The sequence below is a fragment of the Trichosurus vulpecula genome, chromosome 1, assembly GCF_011100635.1.
Source record: "Trichosurus vulpecula isolate mTriVul1 chromosome 1, mTriVul1.pri, whole genome shotgun sequence".
NCBI lineage: Eukaryota > Metazoa > Chordata > Mammalia > Diprotodontia > Phalangeridae > Trichosurus > Trichosurus vulpecula.
Genome location: NC_050573.1, coordinates 547303227 through 547324002, shown reverse-complemented (window position 1 = coordinate 547324002; position 20776 = coordinate 547303227). Strand labels below are relative to the sequence as shown.

The 20776-nt window shown below is 36.3% G+C and overlaps 1 protein-coding gene across 7 annotated transcripts in view; it reads right to left on the bottom strand.

The window, feature by feature from the left end:
* Window positions 1-20776, bottom strand: part of RNF38 (ring finger protein 38) — a 223746-nt gene that overhangs the window by 29444 nt on the left and 173526 nt on the right. For all 7 annotated transcript variants that reach the window (XM_036741571.1, XM_036741573.1, XM_036741574.1 and 4 more), the window contains one exon: window positions 1992-2182. In XM_036741571.1, the coding sequence (XP_036597466.1) occupies window positions 1992-2098 (107 nt within the window). In that variant the 5' untranslated portion in view covers window positions 2099-2182. Of the gene's footprint in view, window positions 1-1991; window positions 2183-20776 lie in introns of those variants that run through there.

Sequence of the window (20776 nt, the reverse complement as noted above, 5' to 3'; positions counted from 1 at the left end):
GGAGCTTATTGAGAAGCACTGAGAGAGTGACATGGTCAATGCCTACACTTTAGGAAATTTACTTGGGCAGCTGTGTGAAGGATGAATTGGAAGCAACTGCTGTGTCCAGGAGAGAAGTGATGACGGTCTAAACTACAGTGGCTATGCTACGTTATGTGTAGAAATATGGGCATGTTCAAGGACAGTGTGGAAGCGGAAACAAGATGATGTGATAACTGACTGGAACTGTGCAGAATCAAGGATGATACTGAAGTTGCTTTAGCTGGATGACTTGAAGGATGGCAGTCCTCTTGATAGGATTATTCGAGTTTGACAGAGGGGTGGTATAGAAAAAGATAATGAGTACTACCTCACACACAGCGAGTTTGAGATACCTGTGGGACACTCAGTTGGAAATGTCCAGTAAGCAGTTTGTAATGCAGGAATAGAATCCAGAAGAGAGACTAGGACTAGAGACTTTGTATACATTTTGAATTTACCAGTCTGTGTACTTGTTGACTGCCTTACCTCCCACTCCAGTAGAATATTGACTACTTGAGTGAGGACTGGGATTATGTCAGTGAAGATGATGACTAAATATCTGCAAACTGAGGTCACCAATGGAGAAAGCAGAGAGATAAGATAAGAGAATCTAGGATAGAGCCATGAGATACTGGCCTGGCCCCTCTAAGCCTAAGCTCTTAGGAGTTTTAGAGTGTTTCAATACCTTATAAGGGAAAGCTGGCCTAGCTTATAGAGCATGTTCTGCTACTAATACAGTTCCAAACTCCTTTCCAGAATGGTTAGACCAATTCACAGCTTTATCAACAGTGTATTAAGTTTATCTATCTTCCCACAACTACTCCAATAATTGTCATTTTCCTTTTATCATCTTTGCCAAACTGAAGGATGTGAGGTAGAACTTCAAAGTTCTTCTAATTTACATTTATTTTGATTACTAGTGATTTGGGGCCTGTTTTCATATAGTTGTTACCTGGCATTTTTTCTTTTAAGGATGGCCTGTTGATACTCTATTTATCTATTTGAAGCAGTTCCTGATACATCTAGGGTATCAGACCTTTATCAAAGAAATATCCTGCAAAGACTTAACTCCCAGTTAACTGTTTTCTTTTTAATTCTTAATGCATTAATTTTGTTTGTACAAGAACTTTTCAATTGTATATAATCAAACTTGTCTGCTTTACCTCTTGTGATCCTCTCTATTCCTTGCCCGGTTAAGAACTCTCCCTTGTCCATAGTTCTAGGTGGTATCTCCTTCCTTTCTTCTCTAAACGGCTTACAATACAACCTTGTACATTTAGGTTATAAAACCATTTAGAGAGTATTTTGGTATATGGTGTGAAATACTGGTCTAAACCTAATTTCTCCCAGACTGCTTTCCTGTTTTCCCAGAAGCGTGTCAAACAGTGAGCACTGACACAAATAGATTGTATTTTTTGAACATAATGCTACTCTTTTGGTAGATAATTGCCTAATCTGTTCCACTGATTAAATTTACTATTTTTTAGCCAAGCAATGACACCAGATGATTGATCACAATTTTGCTTCCTATCTTCGGACAGAGAAGTAGTGGATTAGGCAGGGTAGAACGAAACACATTTTCAGTAACAGTTACTATGCTGCTTTGTTTTGCTTGGCTATAGTTGTTACAAAGGAGTAGGGGTAGATGATTAGTGATTCAAAATAGAGGAAACACAAAAGAAGGCATAACTTCAAAATTTAGAAGAGAACCAACTAAGCAAGGTAGTTTTTTGTGTATTATTTGTTAAGTTCATAATGAAAAGGAAAATAAAAATCTCTCTAAATAATAGCTCAATACAAGGTAAGCACAAAAATTCCCACACACTTAAATAAAAAGAAGACAGATACTTCCCAAACTTGTGAACATTCCACACAGTTAAGGGACCATCACAGTGATTTCTAATTAGGTTTCTTTCATTTGGAAGAAAATTTTCAAGCAGTATTCTTAACTAAAGAATTAATCTACTAACCTTCTTCTGTTGCGTGCAGGTGTGTTGCATCGTTCCCCTGAGAAGTGATGCTGATTGGGTCGAACTGAAGGAGGCTGCCTATTTGATGTCATCTCCCATGGTCGCATTGGTGGTGATGGGGCTGGTGATGCTGTATAATCAAAGACCGGATGAGAAAGCCGTTGTCTCTTGGGACTTGGGCTGTCTTCACTCTGCCAACATAAGACAAATACAGTGGGTATAAAACTCCTCATATGAAACATTCTAAGTTGTGTCAGAAAAGTGGAAGATACTTTCAAATTTTGTCTTAAAACCAAAAAGACAATTTTCTGAAGAAAAATATTTTAAACAAAGAAGTTTCATGGTGATAATCATACAGTTAAATCTACAACAGAGGCAATATTGGATAAATCATTTATTTTCATTTCCCAGACCATAAACACACACATAACATTTGTAAAAAAACAATAACTTTAAAACAAAGGGTAATCCCCCCTCTTCTCTGCACTTTACTGTTACTACAATAATAAACCTTAAACGGGAAAAAAGTGATATGAGATTTTAAATTATTCAGTAAATACTGGTGACCTACAGATGACACAAAACTGAATGCATTAGGTCTTAGATCAGTTACAAAATTTTATCACAGAAAAATAACATAAATCAATTGGTATTAGTTTCAAAACTAAACTAGCTCCCAGATGATTTTAACAAAACTGTAGGCCACACGTGGCCCCCAAGGCTGCAGGTTCCCCATCCCTGCTCTAGGTTATAAATAGCATTTCCAAATGGTGACAATATCTACCACCTTATATAAAGTGATCAATCCCCCTGCCCCCAACCTTTTTTTAGCAGATGAGGAACTGAAGCAAATAAGGGTTAATTGACTTGACCAGGGTCACACTGCTAGTGAGTATCTGAGGCCACATATGAACTCAGATCTTCCTGACTCCAAGCTAGCTGCTCCATCCACTGCATCCCCCAGCTGCCCCAATTTCCTACTTTCATTATTTACTCGCCCCCCCCCCGTCTTTGCCCACAACAACAGACCTGATTTTCCCATAGTATCATAATTAACATAAGCTAAAAATTATGTTTTTAAATTCTAGAAGAATAGCTAGTTACTAACATACAATATTAGAAGGCATAGTAGTATACTAGATAGACCACTGGACCTGAAGCCAGGGAAAACAGGCATTCAATTCCTGCCTCACACACTTACTACCCATATGACCCTGGGCAAGTCTTTGTGCCTCAGTTTCCTTATTTGTAAAATGAGGGGGTGGACCTCAGTAATCTCTAATGTCCTTTCTAGCTCAAAATCTATGACTCTGTTACATATATTAATTCCACTAAAGGGTAGCTACAATTCAAGCTATACTAAAGCACCCTTTGGCAGCAAATTGGATATTTTTTATTATCACTAATCACTTCAAAAGCAGGTATATAATGACATTCAGAAATACTGATTGCTCTGATTTTTAAATGTTGAAGCAAACATAAAAGAGTTAGTGATTTCATTGAGATTGGAATGTTAACTAACTGCTAAGCAGTTATAATTTATCACTTCAAATTATTTAACCACACTATTCCAAATATCAGACTATTTTCCTTTTATATTAAATCACAATATTTCCTCTTCAGATATAACACAAATTACAAAATGACCTAGTATTCTTATGAAATCCAATTATATTTTCATTATCTGCACTGAAAACAAAGGAAACAAATTTAAAATTCAAACTCACCAACACTTCTTTTATTAAGAATAACTGTATCAGGATCTAAGATGATCTTGTCTACCCTTTTCACTGTCTGGTCCAGCTACTATTTGTATGGCTTGCAAGGAGGGACTAATTATAGTGTGGATAGCAGGTTCTATGGATTAGAAACATATTCATTGGGCACAAAGAACATACTTATCACTCAACACTATACATTTCCTTTTACTTTTGTTTTGGATCATAAAACAGGTTCAAGGCCCTCTAGGATCCTCCTGGTGTAAATACAATAATACACCAAACACATCTGAATGTTTTGTTCAGTTGTTTCAGTCATGTCTGACTCTTTGTGATTCCTTTGTGGGGGGGAGGGGAGAGGTTCCTTGGCAAAGATACTGAAATGGTTTGCCATTTCCTTTTCCTGCTCATTTTACAGATGAGGAAACCAAAGCAAACAGGGTTGTGTCTTGCCCAGGGTCACACAGCTAGTAAATGTCTGAGGCCAAATCTGAACTCAGGAAGTTGAATCTTCTTGACTCCAGGCTGTATGCATTCTACCACCTACTAACTGTCCATAAATTCATCTGAACTATGATCAAATAAATTTCTAGCCAGGTTCACAAAATATGAAATAAGGGGTAAAGACTGCCATCCAACCTGTTCTCCCATTCCCAAATACGAAAACCAATTTTTCTTGGCACAAACTACAAGATACGTAACTTGTCACCCTAAAAACACATGATGTCAAATATCTGTGGCTTAGGTGGGATGTCAAACACAAAATTCAGGCTAGTCCTGTTTGTCCAGCCCCCTACTGGGCAGAAAACTGGGTAAGGGAGGGAGATGTCATAGTATCTTTTACATATTCAAAACAGGAGGGAAGAGAAAGTTCTTAATTTTTGAGTATAAGTTAATCTCAAGCCAATCAATTTGCACTGCATTTTAATTCTGGCTGTATATGTAGGCGGGGTGAGAAAGGGTAGGGAAGGACACATAACATGTAAACACATCTATTTCTATATAGGTTTAAGGTCTGTAAATTACTTTGCATATATCATCTGATCTTCTCAACAACCCTGTAAGGTGGGTATTACTATTACCCCCATTTCACAGACAAACAAACAGGCTAAGAGACGTTAAACAATTTACTCAGGGTCACACAACAATAAGTGTGTTAAGAGAAATTCACTCTGGTCTTCTTGATTCCAAGTATACTACTCTACTACTAGGCCACAAAATAAAGTATAAATAAATACACCTATAAAGCAAGTTACACACACATACACACACATCCCCTTTGTGTTGCTAAAGGACCATAGTTTGAATTGTGTTCAAGTAGTTGTGGCTGCCAAAATGTATGGATGTTAACATTTAATACCACTGAACTTTTATACATAAAGTTAAAGCTAAAGGAATGATTTTATGGTTTAGCATGGTAATTTACACACTGTAGGTCTGAACAGCAACTCAAAGATTTCTAAATTAGCTATGAAATTACTGTTGTGAGATTAGTGTTTTCAATAAAAATGAGTAATTGTATCTTCTTTTCCTTGGCTTTACTTAGGAAACCAATCATATTAAAACAAACCTGAAACAGAAGATGAAAAAATTTATTTTAGATCTAACAAAGGAAAAATTATAGACGGGCAAGATTTGATACCCATACATAAGAATGGGGCATGGGTTGACAATGAATAACAGTGATTAAAAAATAAATCTTACTATCAGTGTGACTTTGGTCAACTAGATACCTCTCTGGGTCTTAGTTTCTTCAATTAATACAATAAAAGGGCGTCGGAGGAAAGGTGATGATCTCTAAGCTCATTTCCAGTTTGAATCTATTACCTTGCTATTTGAATGTTAAATGGAAATAAGAACACGGCATTTAGTCATGTTTCACTTGATATATACATTTAGAGTCATCCTAAAGACATCCAGGGTTACTGTTCTATTTGGAGTTGTGATACGCTGTAATTGGTTTGATTTAGAAACTATCACTTGACCAAAGTATCATAGATTACACTTAGCTCTTAAAATGAATCAAGTATTTTAGTTTTGTTTGGAAATTTCTGAAAGATCTGTAAGTTGAAATATTGAAATGCTGCAAAACTAAGAATAGAAATCAGAGCTTTGTAAAACTTCAGTAGTTAAATGGCATGAAGACACACGTACCCTTCACCTCAGAAATCTTCAATATTTCAAACTGTTTCAAAGCAGTATATGGTGAGTGAAATAATAACACTTCCTGCCCCCTCAAATGAACATACCTAGTCAGTTAAGAAGCTAAATTCCTATTATTTAAATACCCTCCTAATATACTAAATCCTTCACAACCTCTCTAAGAAAACGGGTCACCACTTTCCTTTAGTTTGCCTAAACTAGACATGGTTGTTCTATGGTTATTCTCTATCAAGTGCTCCAAATTAGAATAGGCATACCTAGATTCGCACAAGACATGTGATCCAAAAGAGTGCACAACAAATAGAACTTTGGTCATTTAAATGCAGTAGGAGGAATATAAAGTAACTTTGCAGTGAATTTTGATTTAAAAGAAATTTAATAAAACTTTTACTAGGCATCTACCATATATAAAGCACTTAAGGAAATACGTTAAAAGTTTTCCAAACCATGGGATGCCCTCATGCCCAGGAAGGGCATGAGTCTCTGCTGGGGGGCAAGAAATAACTGCCACATAAATACATCCACTTTCTCCCAATGAAAATGAAGTTCAGAGAGAGAGAGAGAAACTAACACATGATTTCGCTCTAACAGCAAATGCAGAACAGTTATTATTTAATAAGGAATGTGCAAATGAGGTAAAATTTCAAGGGGCATTTGAGTGTAATTTGCCACAGAGACTGCTGTTGCGCCCTCATGATGCTTACTACATGTGCACAAAAAAAGAACTGTATTAGTGCACATTTACTATACTCCAAGCACTGTGCTAAAATCTTGGGGCCACAAATTTGAGATGCAGTACTCCCTGGCTTCAAGCAACAAGACATGTAAGAAGTGGTAGCCCTGACAGAGGTGTTTGTTCTGGGGCCAGAGGAGAGAATAACGTGGCTTCTCCAGCAGCAATAGCATCACTCATATGATTATGGTTCTAGAGCTTGAAGGGGGAGGAGGAAGAAAGTGAGCGCAGACTCTTGTGGAAATAGTCAAGAAGATAGCCTGGATGTCAATCCAGTATTACTGGAGCACCTTAGATATAACAGGCAACGTAAGGCATGCAGCAATTGAGACAGTTAGGCCAGGGGCAGGAAGATACAGATCTGAAAGGGTTAAGTTTTCCAGGGCATAGTCTCTAGTGTATAGACTCAAAGTTAAGCCATCGTTGTATGGATGTTACAAATACCATAAGATCACCTACAATTCTCAACCTCTTAAGATCATTTATCTCTCTCAATATCATTCATCTTGCTAAATAATAAACTTTGCTAAATAAAAGGATATATGAGCGTTTCATAAAACTCCTCGCAATACCACAAGAACAATGAGATAACTGATTTTTTAAAACAATTAAATAGAATAAACTGCAAATTTTTGTCCAATTTTGAGACGAAATAACATTGTGTAATGAGATGGTAGTGAGATAAGCTATATACACACACAAATGACATGCAGAGGTTCCCAAACTTACCTGGACTACTGTCCCCCCCCCAAATTACTCAGAAGCCTCCTGGTAATCTACTTTCTTTAACAGTTTTTTTTTAAATTTATTTTTTATTTTTAGTTTACAACACTCAGTTCCACAAGTTTTTGAGTTCCAAATTTTCTCTCCCTCCCTCTCCTCTCCCCCAACATGGCATGTAATTATTTAATAGTTTTTTTAAATTTGTAAAAAAAAACCACCCCCCCGATTGTTCTAGCACCCCTCCAAGGGATGGTATTACCCACTTTGTGAATCTATGGACTACCAGAGAGAGAATAATGATGGCAAAAACAGTACAAAATACTTGGAGAAAACAGGATAAATGTTCCTATTAAATGCAGTAGTGTTAGAAATTTGATTTAAAAAGTAGAATTCAAATTGCTCCTTATAGAAAACATTTATTCTGGAAAATTTGTGTAACTATTCGCTTCACTATGAAACAAACTAAATATTTCAGCAAGTGAAAAGCAATTATACTTAGACACATATGCATTTATTTATGTTTGAAGTAGAGATTTTTGAATTGTATTTTTAAGTAGACAAGGATGTCTAAATTTTTTGGATTATAACATTTAACGCATTTAAAGCTGAAGGTATGACTTCATGCTTTGGCATGGAAAATTATGGACTGTATGTCCGAATAGCAACTAAAAGATTTTGAAATTAGTTATCAAACTCAAAATAAATAGCTGCTCTAAAATTTAACATGCCACTAAAAACAGAAATGGCACTCATGATAAACTCAATGAAAGTACAGATGATTCTCACAAAAATTTCACGTATGGAGAACTTGATATGTAGAACGGTGTTTGCTAGTATTCTCTTGTTCACCTTTTAAGGGGATTAATAAGGTCGAAGTTTTTTTTTCCCCTATTCCTTTTGATATCTTCTCTTCTTTCAGATATACTGTAAATCAATGCCTCAACAGCAATTGGGTAACTTCTAGTATGGATCTCCTCTATGTACAGTTCTACATTACCATAAGTGGACCTTTCTGCCGATCTCTCTCTCTCCTTGAGGAGCCTAGCCTCCCCACCGCCCCCCATGGCTCTATACCCAGGAGCCCAAGTAACTTCAGTGCCTGGGGCCCATGTAGCTGGAGGGGCTTCAATGCTTGGGAGCCCCCCCCCACCCTAGGCCTGCTGCAGGGGAGTAAAATTTGTACAATGTGGAAAATAAGAACTATCTGTATATAGCCTTTCTACCATGATAGAACTTGCAAGAGCTTAAGCTCTTTTGGCATAGCCTATAACAAATAAGAGTCATCTCCAGGCCATGATGAGGCATGTGAGTTAAGAATCAGTGAAATATCAAATAATAACATTACTTTACCATTATCTGTGGAATCTGAAGTGGTAAAAATCCAAGGCTACTACATGGTAGGTGGTGGGGCCACAGGCTGACAAACATTTTGGAAAACATTAATTATGGCATCAAGTCACAAAACTGTCATTCTATTGCTAGAACTGTACCATAAAAAGATGTATAAAAATATTTCTGTATAAAATATACAGAGTTGCTCCACTCTTAATAGCAAATAATTGAAATCACCCACACATTAACTGCAGAATAGGTAAGTTGTGGTGTATGAATATAGTGTAATAGTATCCTCAGTTCTCTACTCAAATGCATGTTATCTCACCAAAAAAGAAGAATTACTTACAACAATGCAGATTGCAACCCATCCATGCCTGCCTACCCCATAAGATTCTTGTCCATGTTTCCCCAAAAGTTTTTAACAAGGTATGCCCCAAACGTTGAAGGCCTTAATAATCTTCTCCTGACATCATAAAGATATCAATAGAGCACTCTGGTAGTTCACCTGTATTCCATCATTCCTCACATATAACCAGGCAGCTTTCTCTCCTTGTTCTACAAGTCCTCGAATCATGTCCTTTACTACTATTCTTCTAAGCTCCCTGTTGGTTATGCTGTGGAGTTAATGCTATATAAAATTACCAATGGTTTACTTTTAAGTAGGGATAAGGATAAGATATGTTATTTCATTTGTATAAGGAATTTCTGGAAGAGGAAATGCCCTCTAGGAAGGCAGACTGGTACCTTCTCTCCAACTTAAAGTCCTACCTACCTATGGCACTGAGAGGTTAACTGACTAGCCCATGGTCACGTAGCCAGGATGTGTCAGAGGTGGTACTTGAACCCCAGTCTCTTCCTAGTTAAAAAAAAAAAAAGGCCCTATCTACTAGTCCATGCTGCTACAACAAAACAACAAAAAACGGAAATGAAAGCTATTGCCAAGATCATCTTCCAGACATGTAATTTTAAATCAGTATTCAATGAAACCATTTGTTACTGGCAAAATAAAAGGATGTTAGCACAACTAGAATGAGCATTGGAAATAATATGAATCCAGCAATTCAGGGTTCAACACAAATAAAATGGCAAAAGATTTTCGATTTGACAAGAACTACTAGGAAAAGTGGAATGTAATTTGGTCAAAAAAAGGGCTTACACCAGAATCTTATATACCACATGACACTGTGATTTCCAAATAATTTACCTATAGGTCACAGGATAAAACTGAAAGAAAAATGCATGCAGATATCATTAATAACTATAGCTGAGGGAGAAACAAGGGATAAAGATAACAAAAGATTAGATAATTTTGATTCTATGAAATTGAAAAGCTTTTACATTGATAAAATCAAAGCATTTAAGATAAAGGAAACTGTTGAATGAATGGGAAAAGAATATTTTAGATCAAGAGCTATTTCCTAGTAAATTAACAGTCAACAGATAAACAGTTCTCAAATACTGTCAACTATCAGCAACCATATAAAAGACTATCATTCCAAAGCACTACTGAGAGAGAGGCAAATCAAAATACTTCTGAAGTTCCACTCATGCTCAGCAAACTGGTGAAGATGACAAGAAGTGGAACTCATCAACGCTGGAAGGGCTGTGGTAAAACAGGCACACTAAGCCACTGTTGATAGCTATAAATTGATCCAATCATTCTATAAAAGAAATTGGAACTATGTGGAAAAAAGTTCATTTTTGTGACCCAAAGACAGTACTGCTGTGCATATATATCTAGAAAGCCAGAGACAGAAAGGTCCCATATTACCAAAATACAATAATGTAGCAACAAAAACCTGGAAACTAAGTGGGTGTTCATTGGGCAATGGCTAAACAAATTATGGTATATAAATGTGATGAAGTATTATGTTGCAAGAAATTACAAATATGAGAAATTCAGAGAAATGGGGGGGGAACTTCCATAAATTGGCACAAAGTGAAATAAGCAGAACCATTAAAACAATATGATTATGTAAAACAAAAGCAAAATAAAATTAAAGGGAATGCTATATAATAACTATGATGACAAAAACTGAAGCATGAACCGGCAGAAATGAGAAAAAGTATCTTCCTTCTTTGTTAGAGCACCTCAGAGCTATTTTGTTGCATTTTTCTTATTATTAATAATTTGAAGCATTTTTTCATATGAAAAAATCATTTAATTAATTGTTAAATAGCTTGTAATTATTCTTTTGAGAACTATTTGTTCATATCTCTAGACTGCTTATCTGTTGGGGAACAGCTCTTTGTCTTAAATATTTCTTTTATACCTTGAATACCAAACCATTATTTGAGAAATCTGATACAGATTATTTTCTCTTAGTCAACCACTTGCCTTTTCATCATAAGCACATAAATTCTGTTTGTGCTAAAGCTTTCCAATTTTTTGTAATGAAGAGTATTTTAATATTTTGTAATTGCCTGTATTCCTTCTTTAGCTAAGAATTTGTCTCTTAATTCAGAGCTGTAAAAAGTGTACGCTCCTCTGTTCTAAATTTTTTTTAATGGTATGATCTTTAACATGCTGGTCACATATCCATTTTGAATTTATTGTGGAAAATGGTGTAAATTACTGGCCAAAATTTAATTTATGGCACACTTCTTTCCAGATTTCCTAGTTCTTATCAAATACAGAATTATTTTCTAAATTATTCGTTTTCTGGAATTTATTGTTCAATTTCATTATTTCTGATTCTCCCTTGTCTGGCCCTTTCCACTGATCTACTTCTCTTTTTTTCTTTTCCTGTTTTTTTTTTTTTGAAGGAGGGAAGGCAGGGCAATTGGGGTTAAGTAACTTGCCCAAGGTCACACATCTAGTAAGTGTGTCAAGTGTCTGAGGCCGCATTTGAACTCAGGTCCTCCTGACTCCAGGTGTTCTACTAACTGCACCACCTAGCTGCCCCTCTCTTTTTATAAAGGGAATATCAAAAGTTTTTGATGATTGCTGTTTTAAAATACACTTTAAAAGCCTAGAAGTTCTATTTTTCCTTTCTTCCTACCTTCCTCTCCCCACCCCCAGCATTATATATTTTGATATTCAATACCTTTGGTTCCTAATAAATCTGGTTACTATCCTATCTACAACTGGAAAATTTCTCTTTGTAGTTTGACTGGTATAGCATAAAAATTGTAAATTAACTGTGGTAGTATTGTCATTTTTAATATTTTTGCCCAGCCCGGCCACAAGCACTGAATACTCCTTCGGTTATTTAAGTTGTTCTTTTTTTTTTTTGTATTTTTTAAATTTAATATATTTAGTTTTCAGCATTGATTTTCACAAGAGTTTGAATTACAAACTCTTTTCTACCCTCCCCCCCACTCCAAGATGGTATATATTCTGGTTGCCCTGTTCCCCAGTCAGTCCTCCCTTCTGTCACCCAACTCCTCTCCCATCCTCTTTTCCCTTCCTTTCTTGTATGGCAAGATAAATTTCTATGTCCCATTGCCTGTGTATCTTATTTTCTAGTTGCATGCAAAAACTTTTTTTTTGGTTTTGAACATGTTTTTAAACGTTGAGTTCCAAATTCTCTCCCCTCTTCCCTTCCCACTCACCCTCCCTAAGAAGTCAAGCAATTCGACATAGGCCACATGTGTATCATTATGTATAACCCTTCCACAATACTCATGTTGTGAAAGACTAACTATATTTTGCTCCTTCCTAACCTATCCCCCTTTATTGATTTTCTCCCTTGACCCTGTCCCCTTTCAAAAGTGTTTTTGATTACTTCTACCCCCATCTGCCCTCCCTTCTATCATGCCCCCCTTTTTTATGGTCTTCCTCTTTTTTCCTGTGGTATAAGATACCCAATTGAGTATGTATGCTATTCCCTCCTCAGGTGAAATCTGATGAGACCAAGATTCACTCATTCCCCCTCACCTGCCTTCTCTTCTCTTCCTACAGAACTGCTTTTTCTTACCACTTTTATGCGAGATAATTTACCCCATTCTATCTCTCCCTATCAATATATTCCTCTCTCATCCCTTAATTTGATTTTATTTCTTTTAGATATCCTCCCTTCATCTTCAACTCACCCTGTGCCCCCCCCATATATATACACACACACACACACATATACATACATACACACTCACATATATACGTATATATACACATAAACATATATATATATATATATATATGCATATTCCCTTCAGCTACCCTAATACTGAGGTCTCATGAATTATACACATCATCTTTCCATGTAGGAACGTAAACAAAACAGTTCAATTTTAGTAAGTCCCTTGCAATTTCTTTTTCTAGATTACCTTTTCATGCTTCTCTTGATTCTTGTGTTTGAAAGTCAGATTTTCTATTCAGCTCTGGTCTTTTCACTGAGAAAGCTCGAAAGTCCTCTATTTTATTGAAAGTCCATATTTTGCCTTGGAGCATGATACTCAGTTTTGCTGGGTAGGTGATTCTTGGTTTTAATCCTAGCTCCATTGACCTCCGGAATATCATATTCCAAGCCCTTCGATCTCATAATGAAGAAGCTGCTAGATCTTGGATTATTCTGATTATGTTTCCACAATACTCAAACTGTTTCTTTCTGGCTGCTTGCAGTATTTTCTCCTTGATCTGGGAGCTCTGGAATTTGGTGACAATATTCCTAGGAGATTTCTTTTGGGGATCTATTTGAGGAGGCAATCGGTGGATTCTTTCAATTTCTATTTTGCCCTGTGGCTCTAGAATATCAGGGCATTTCTCCTTGATAATTTCTTGAAAGATGATATCTAGGCTCTTTTTTTCATCATGGCTTTCAGGTAGTCCAATAATTTTTAAATTATCTCTCCTAGATCTATTTTCCAACTCAGTGGTTTTTCCAATGAGATATTTGACATTGTCTTCCATTTTTTCATTCCTTTGGTTCTGTTTTGTAATATCTTGATTTCTCATCAAGTCACTAGCTTCCACTTGCTCCAATCTTATTTTTAAGGTAGTATTTTCTTCAGTGGTCGTTTGGACCTCCGTTTCCATTTGGCTAATTCTGCCTTTCAAGGCATTCTTCTCCTCAATGGCTTTTTGGAGTTCTTTTGCCATTTGAGTTAGTCTATTTTTTAAGGTGTTGTTTTCTTCAGTATATTTTTCAGTATTTTTTTGAGACTCCTTGACTTGGGTCTCATGGACTTGTTTTTCATGGTTTTCTCACATCCTTCTCATTTCTCTTCCCAATTTTTCCTCTACTTCTCTAACTTGCTTTTCCAAATCCTTTTTGAGCTCTTCCATGGCCTGAGACCAGTTCATGTTTTTCTTGGAGGCTTTTGTTGTAGGCTCTTTGACTTTGTTGACTTCTTCTGGCTTTATGTTTTGGTCTTCTTTGTCACCAAAGAAAGATTCCAAAGTCTGAGACTGAATCTGGGTGTGTTTTCACTGCCTGGCTATGTTCCCAGCCAACTTACTTGACCCTTGAGTTTTTCAGCAGGGTATGACTGCTTGTAAACAGTTCTATGTTCCAAGCTTGGGGGGACATGCCAGCTCTGCCACACCAGCACTCCTCCTTCCCCAAGAACCCCCAACCCGGACTGGACTTAGATCTTCAGCAGGCTCTTCACTCCTGCACTGATCCACCCCTTAATTCCTTCCACCTGGGGCCGGAAGCAACTGCAGCTGTAGTTCTGTAGCTGCCCCACCTCCACTGCCCCCGGGGATGGGGATGGGGGTGGCTGAACCATGAACTCCTTTCACCCTATCCCAGCAGCTTTTCCCACTAACCTTCTCTGTTGTCTTTGGAGTTTGTGGGTTGAGACATCTGCTAATTGCTACAGCTCACTGATTCAGGGCGCTAGGGCCCGCTCGGCCCGGCTCCTGGTCTGGTTGGTCCACGCTGCCCACTCTGGGCTCTGCTCCCCTCCCAGCTCTGTGCACGAAAGACCTCACCCAGCAACTATCCAGGCTCTCCTGGGCTGGAGCCCTGCTTCCCTCTGCTATTTTGTGGGTTCTGCAGTTCTAGAATTGGTTCAGAGACATTTTTTATAGGTTTTTGGAGGGACTTGGCAGGAGCTAACGCCAGTCCCAGCTGCCATCTTGGCTCGTTGTCCCCCTGTTCTTTATTTCTTTAAGGAATAGTTTATAATTGGATCTATAGTGTGCTTTGGTAGATTTACTCCCAAATATTTTATGCATTTTGTATTTGTTTTGAATGGGATTTCCCTTTCTACTACTGCCTTCTAGATTCTGTCAGCATACAAAAAAAAATGCTATTGCTTTCTATGGGCTCCTTCTATACCCTAAAATTTTACTGAAGATATTGTTTCAAGTAGTTTATTTGCTAAATGCCTAACATTTTCTAAGTATACCATCATGTCATCAAATAGTTTTTTTTTCCTTCTTTATGTCTATTATTCTGCCTTTAATTTCTTTCTCTAGTGTTACTGCTATGGCTAGCACGTATGTGAAACACAACCGATTCTTCTACTTAGAAGATAAAACTCTATCAAATAACAGTGGAGAGGAGACCTCATTGCTTTATCATTACTGTTTAGTGGGAAGACTTCTAGTGTATCCCCAATGCATATGCTACTTGCTTTTGACTTTGGATGCTTTTAAAATTATTTTTTTAAATGAATGAAGATCCTGCTAAACTGCAGGTTTTTGTTTTTGTACTAGGAAGTTCTATACTTCGTCAAAGGGTTTTTTTTTTTTGGCCTAGATTGAGAGAATCATGTGGTTTGGGATATTTTTCTTTTTAATATGATGGCAATGACTTTTTTTTCATAATGTTGAAATGTTGCATCCTGGGTATAAATCAATTTGGTTACAATGAATGATTTATTAGATAAATTATTATAGTCTGATTAATTAAAATTTGTTAACTGATATTCATTACGGATACTGCTTTCCAATCTTCTGTGTTTTTTCCTCCTTGGTTTAGGTAGCAGGACTATCTGTCTCATTAAAAAAATTTGATATTCTCAATTTTTTTTAGAATAATCTGCTTGATATTCACATAAATTGTTTGTTAAGAGCTTAACAACTCTCCTATAAATCTATCGGGACTAGTACATTTTTTTCCCCTTGAGTAATTCCTTTATAGCTTGTTCCTTTTCTTTTTCTGAGATTAGATTTTCAGTTGGTGATCTGGTGAATATTTTGTATTTCATAAGGCAAGTCTCTTCTATAACTATATAATGGTTTATAATCTTTTTATATTTTTTAGTTGTGATGTGTTTTCCTCTTTGTTATTTTGCTGATTTGATTTTTGCTCTTTATGATCAGGTTAGCTAAAGGTTTACCATTTTTTTTTAGTCTTTGGAGCATTACCTCACGGCAAAAATTTCTCTATGTCCCAAATCATCCAGTCCAATTCTATCCCCAGCTCTCCTCATGATCAATTTCTTTCTCATACAACATTATCTCCTCTAGGTCCATGCCCTCCCACCTTTCTGGATGCTGGTTGCCCCCAAAGCTCTAATTTCCTTTTTTCTGAAGGATGGTATTATGTCCAAATAGGCACAACAGTCTCTTCCAGAAAGTAGTCTCAATGTGCTAATTATAATATATCAGGGTTAAGTTTTTTATTTAGTTACCTCTATCTAATGCTTTCAAAAACCGTGCAGGTTCACACTAGCAATTTTTTAAAAAATACTTTCATATAAATATTCAAAAGAGACAAAATTTTTCATAACTATAAAAAAGAGGGTTAAAAATAAAGTATGCAGTAGTTAAAAATTAAGATGAGTAACTTAAGAAGATTGTCTATGACAAATTTGCATTAATCCAACTAATAAAATTAAAGTATCACTCCTTAAGAGTATTTTAAATGAAACACAATTGATTCTTCTATTTAGAAGAGGCATACTATGTTGTTTTTTTTGTGGATTTTTTTTTGGAGGGGAGAAGGCAGGGCAATTGGGGTTAAGTGACTTGCCCAAGGTCACACAGCTGATAAGTATGTCAAGTATCTGAAGCCTGATTTGAACTCAGGTCCTCCTGACTCCAAGGCCGGTGCTCTACTCACTGTGCCACGTAGCTGCCCCGAGGCACACTATGTTAATATTTTAAACCTGACAGGCATAGTACAATAGGGGTATTACTAAATTTGAAGTCCATAGCTCTTAGTTTGAATTCCTCATTGAGCCATGAGAAACTGGCTACGTCATTTATGCTCTCTGGGTCAGTTTCCTCAGCTGTAAAATAAGTGTGACAGACTAGATGACTTCTAAGGTCTTGCTTTTTTCAAGCTAGAAATCTATATACCTCTTATTTAAATATTGTTTCTATTTTGTTTTCAAAAAGTCATTGAAATTAATTTGAAATCTGCTGAAAGCTTGTGAGGTTAAGTCATTTTATAGATAAGGAAACTGAGTTTTTGAAGATAACCTGGCTATTTCTAAGAAATAGCAGAATTTGGGGCAGCTACGTGGTGCAGTGTGTAGAACACCAGCCTTGAAGTCAGGAGGACCTGTGTTAAAATCCAGCCTCAGACACTTGACACATTTACCAGCTGTGTGACCTTGGGCAAGTCACTTAACCCCAATTGCCCTGCCTTCCCCCCTCAAAAAACAAAAACAAACAAAGAAATAGCAGAATTTGAATCCAGTTTTCCTTATTATGTCCACTAGTCTGTAGGGGATAGAACACTAGACTTGGAGTCAGGAAGACCTGATTTTGAATCCTTAAGTGTGTGACCATGTAAAAGACATTTAATCTCTTTCAGTTCGTTTCCTCATCTATAAAACTAGAATAATAAAAGAATATCTCACAGTGTTGCTGTATCAGATGAGGTAACATATGAAAAACACTTTGCAAACCTTTGTTATGTAAAAGTTAAATACTATTATTAGATAGCCATAAGTCTGAAAAAGATATGGAAGTTTTAGTTATTTACAATCTCGATATGAGTGAAAAGGATAATGTGTCAATCAAAAAAATCAAATGAAATCTTTAGCTGAAGGTAGAAAGACAGAGGGTACGGAGGTGATGGTACTGCTATATTCTGCCCTGGTCAGACAGCTGGAGTACTGTGTTCAGTTCTAGGTATATTTTAGAAAGGACATGGTTAAGCTGGAGAGCTTCCAAACGAAGGTGCTTACAATGATAAAAGATCCTGAGTTCATGTTATATCAAGTTGATTCCACAAGCATTTAAGTGTCTATTGGGTACAAGACACTGTACTGGTTGTATAAAGACAAAAATGAAAACAATCCCTGTCCTGAAGGAATTTACATTCTACTACAGAAATTTCTATCCAACTCTAATATAAGAATCAATTAAGAGCTGGGAATATTTATCCTGGAGAAGCAGACTTAGGGGGAACGTGACAGCTATCCTGAAATATCTGAAGAATTGCCATGTGGAAGAGGTATTAGACTTGCTCTATCCACTTGAGTCCCAAGGGCACAACCAAGTGCAACGATGAAAACGGAGAAGGCATATTTAGGCTTGCTACAAAGAAATACTTCCTCACAAGAAGAGCTTTGCAAAAGCAGAAGGAGCTGTGCCAGAAAGCAGTGAACAGTCACTAGGGTTCTTGAAACAATGGATAGATAACTACCTTGAGTATGCAACAGAGGTGATTCTTAGGTAGCAATTCAACTAAATGCACTAAAAGTACCTTGCAACTTTCTGATTCTTGCGTAATTTTTAAAATACAACATTAAAAAACACTTAGGCATTATAAATATTGTTACTACTTGAAAAATGTTAATCCATGTCTCCCTAGTTTCATTAGCAAAATGAAATTCAGCTACCAAATAGCTAGCCTTTTTACAGTACCTACTAGGCAGCAGGAACTGTGCAAAGTACTTAACAAATATTATCCCACTTAATCCACACAACAACCTGGAGAGGTATGTGCTATTATTACACCCACTTTATAGTTGAAGAAACCGTATCATTCCATTAAGGTCAAACTGCCATATTGTAAAGGTTCCTTCTACAGCTAAAGTTCAAAATCACATTAGTTAAAAATAGACGCAATCAATTCTCAATTACTTTTGGCAATGAGAAACAGGAAGAACATAAAATTTGCAGATTCCCAATCTTTTAGTAGTTCCAACATCCTCTTCAGAGTACTCAATACTTAAATGCTACATTTTACTCAATGAAGAAATAGGAAGGAAAGGAGACAAAGGAAGAGGAGGGCTTTCAGGGAGAATAAATCAATGAAGGCGTTAAGTCTTAAGCAAAAAAAATTCCAAGGATGCAGAGAAGTATTTATAGCTCTTAGAGGTGACAAAGAATGGGAATCTGAGAGGGTACCCATGAATTGTGCACCTGATGAGTAAGTTATGGTATATATCTATGAAGGAATACTACAATGCTAATTTCTTATCAGTATAATGACCAAACACAAATCCAGGATGAAACATGCTATCTACCTTATGACAGAGGTAAAGGACTCCGAATGCAGAATAAGAATTTTTTTTGGATATGAACGTAGAAATTTGTTTTTGATTGACTAGGCACATGTGTAATGGGTTTTGTTTTTCTTGTATTCTCAATTGGGAGGACAAGTGTGGTAGGAGGGTAAGAAGGCAGGTTTTGGTTGATAAAAACAAATAGACCACATATTTATACTTTAATAAATCTTTGATCTTATTAATGTAGACCAGTGGTTCTCAAACTTTTTGATCTTAGGACCCCTTTACACTCTTAAAAACTGAGGACTCCTCAAAGAACTTTGGTTTTGTTTATATGAGATTTTGGTATTTACAGTATTAAAGATTAAAATATTTTAGTATTATCATGAAAATAGTTTTGATCATGTAAACCTCCCAAAAAGGGTCTTGAGTAGCCCCAAATCATACTCTGTGGATTAAGTAACCTTACAACACAGGTGTTAGCATTACCTCCTACATTACAGATAACAAATCACTTATACCCTCTAATCCTGAGTGCTGCTTACCTATATCCTTCAAGATATTCTACATAAAGAAACCACCCATCAAATGGTTAATTTTTCCTCAAGGTCAATATTCCTAAAGTAACAGTATAATGCTCAGGCTATCCATCATATGATGCCTTGCTTTCAATACATGTATGACCAGCCCCCTTCCCTTTCAGATCATGTGTTTCTTGTATATCTTTCACAGCACTTCTTACAAAAAAGTTACCATTGGTAACATGCAGCATTACTCCACCATATATGTATTTATTGCCTACAATTATAATTCTACTGACAGTGGAAGAATATTAATACTAAAAAGGTAGATTTCTGTTTTAGGGAACCATTTGTGATCACTGAAAGAGCTTCTGAGCTTCTCAAACGCAATTATGCTTACTCTCTTCTTTTTATTAAATTCTAAGCCTAGCTTACTGTTTATCTGTACTGCCTTTCCAAGATGAAGGTATTGATAATTATAGGTTCTAAACGACTTAAAGGGCTATCTACCTAACTGTTTATAATCTTGTTAACTGCCATTTTCATCTATTTTTTTCTACAGACTGCAGAATACAGAGCTTAGGTCAAAGGCTCATTTCTTTAAAATTTCTGATTAATAAACAATTATCAAGGAAAAGGGAATTTAAATTAAAACTGAACCATAAATGGGTAATCTGTGCTACACTACTGTTTGAAAACAGTATGCATTCCCTACTATCTGAAAAACTAGAATATGCATTTACCTTAAGGCATTTAATTTACAAAAGAGAATTCTGAATGTACTAACCTACATAACTCCATTTTCAAAACAGATGTTCAGGATGCCAAAGTGGATTAATTTACTACTTCAATGCATCTATGAGTTTATCAGTGCGAGTATTCTGTGACTGTTATTGCCCATAACATCTCAGACAACATGCCATAATCTCTGAATGGATACACGAGCTATATATATAGGGTAACATCCCAAGCAAATAAGAGGAAAAGGGAAGAAAGTATCTCTTACAATTATGGACAAGGAAAGAATTCCTAACCAAACAAGGGAAAGAAAAGATCACAGGAGAGTAAATGGACAATTTAGATTACAAGAGACATTCTCCAAACAGATAACTGGTCAAAGAAATGAAAGAGCAGTTCTTAAAATGAGAAAGGCAAGCTATCAACAACCATATTTTTTAAAAAAGAAGTTCTACAACAATAGTAAGAAAAAAGCAAATTCAAACAACTTTTAAGTTTCAGTTCATACCCATCTATTGAGCAAAGATGACAAAAAAAAGAAAATGACAACTG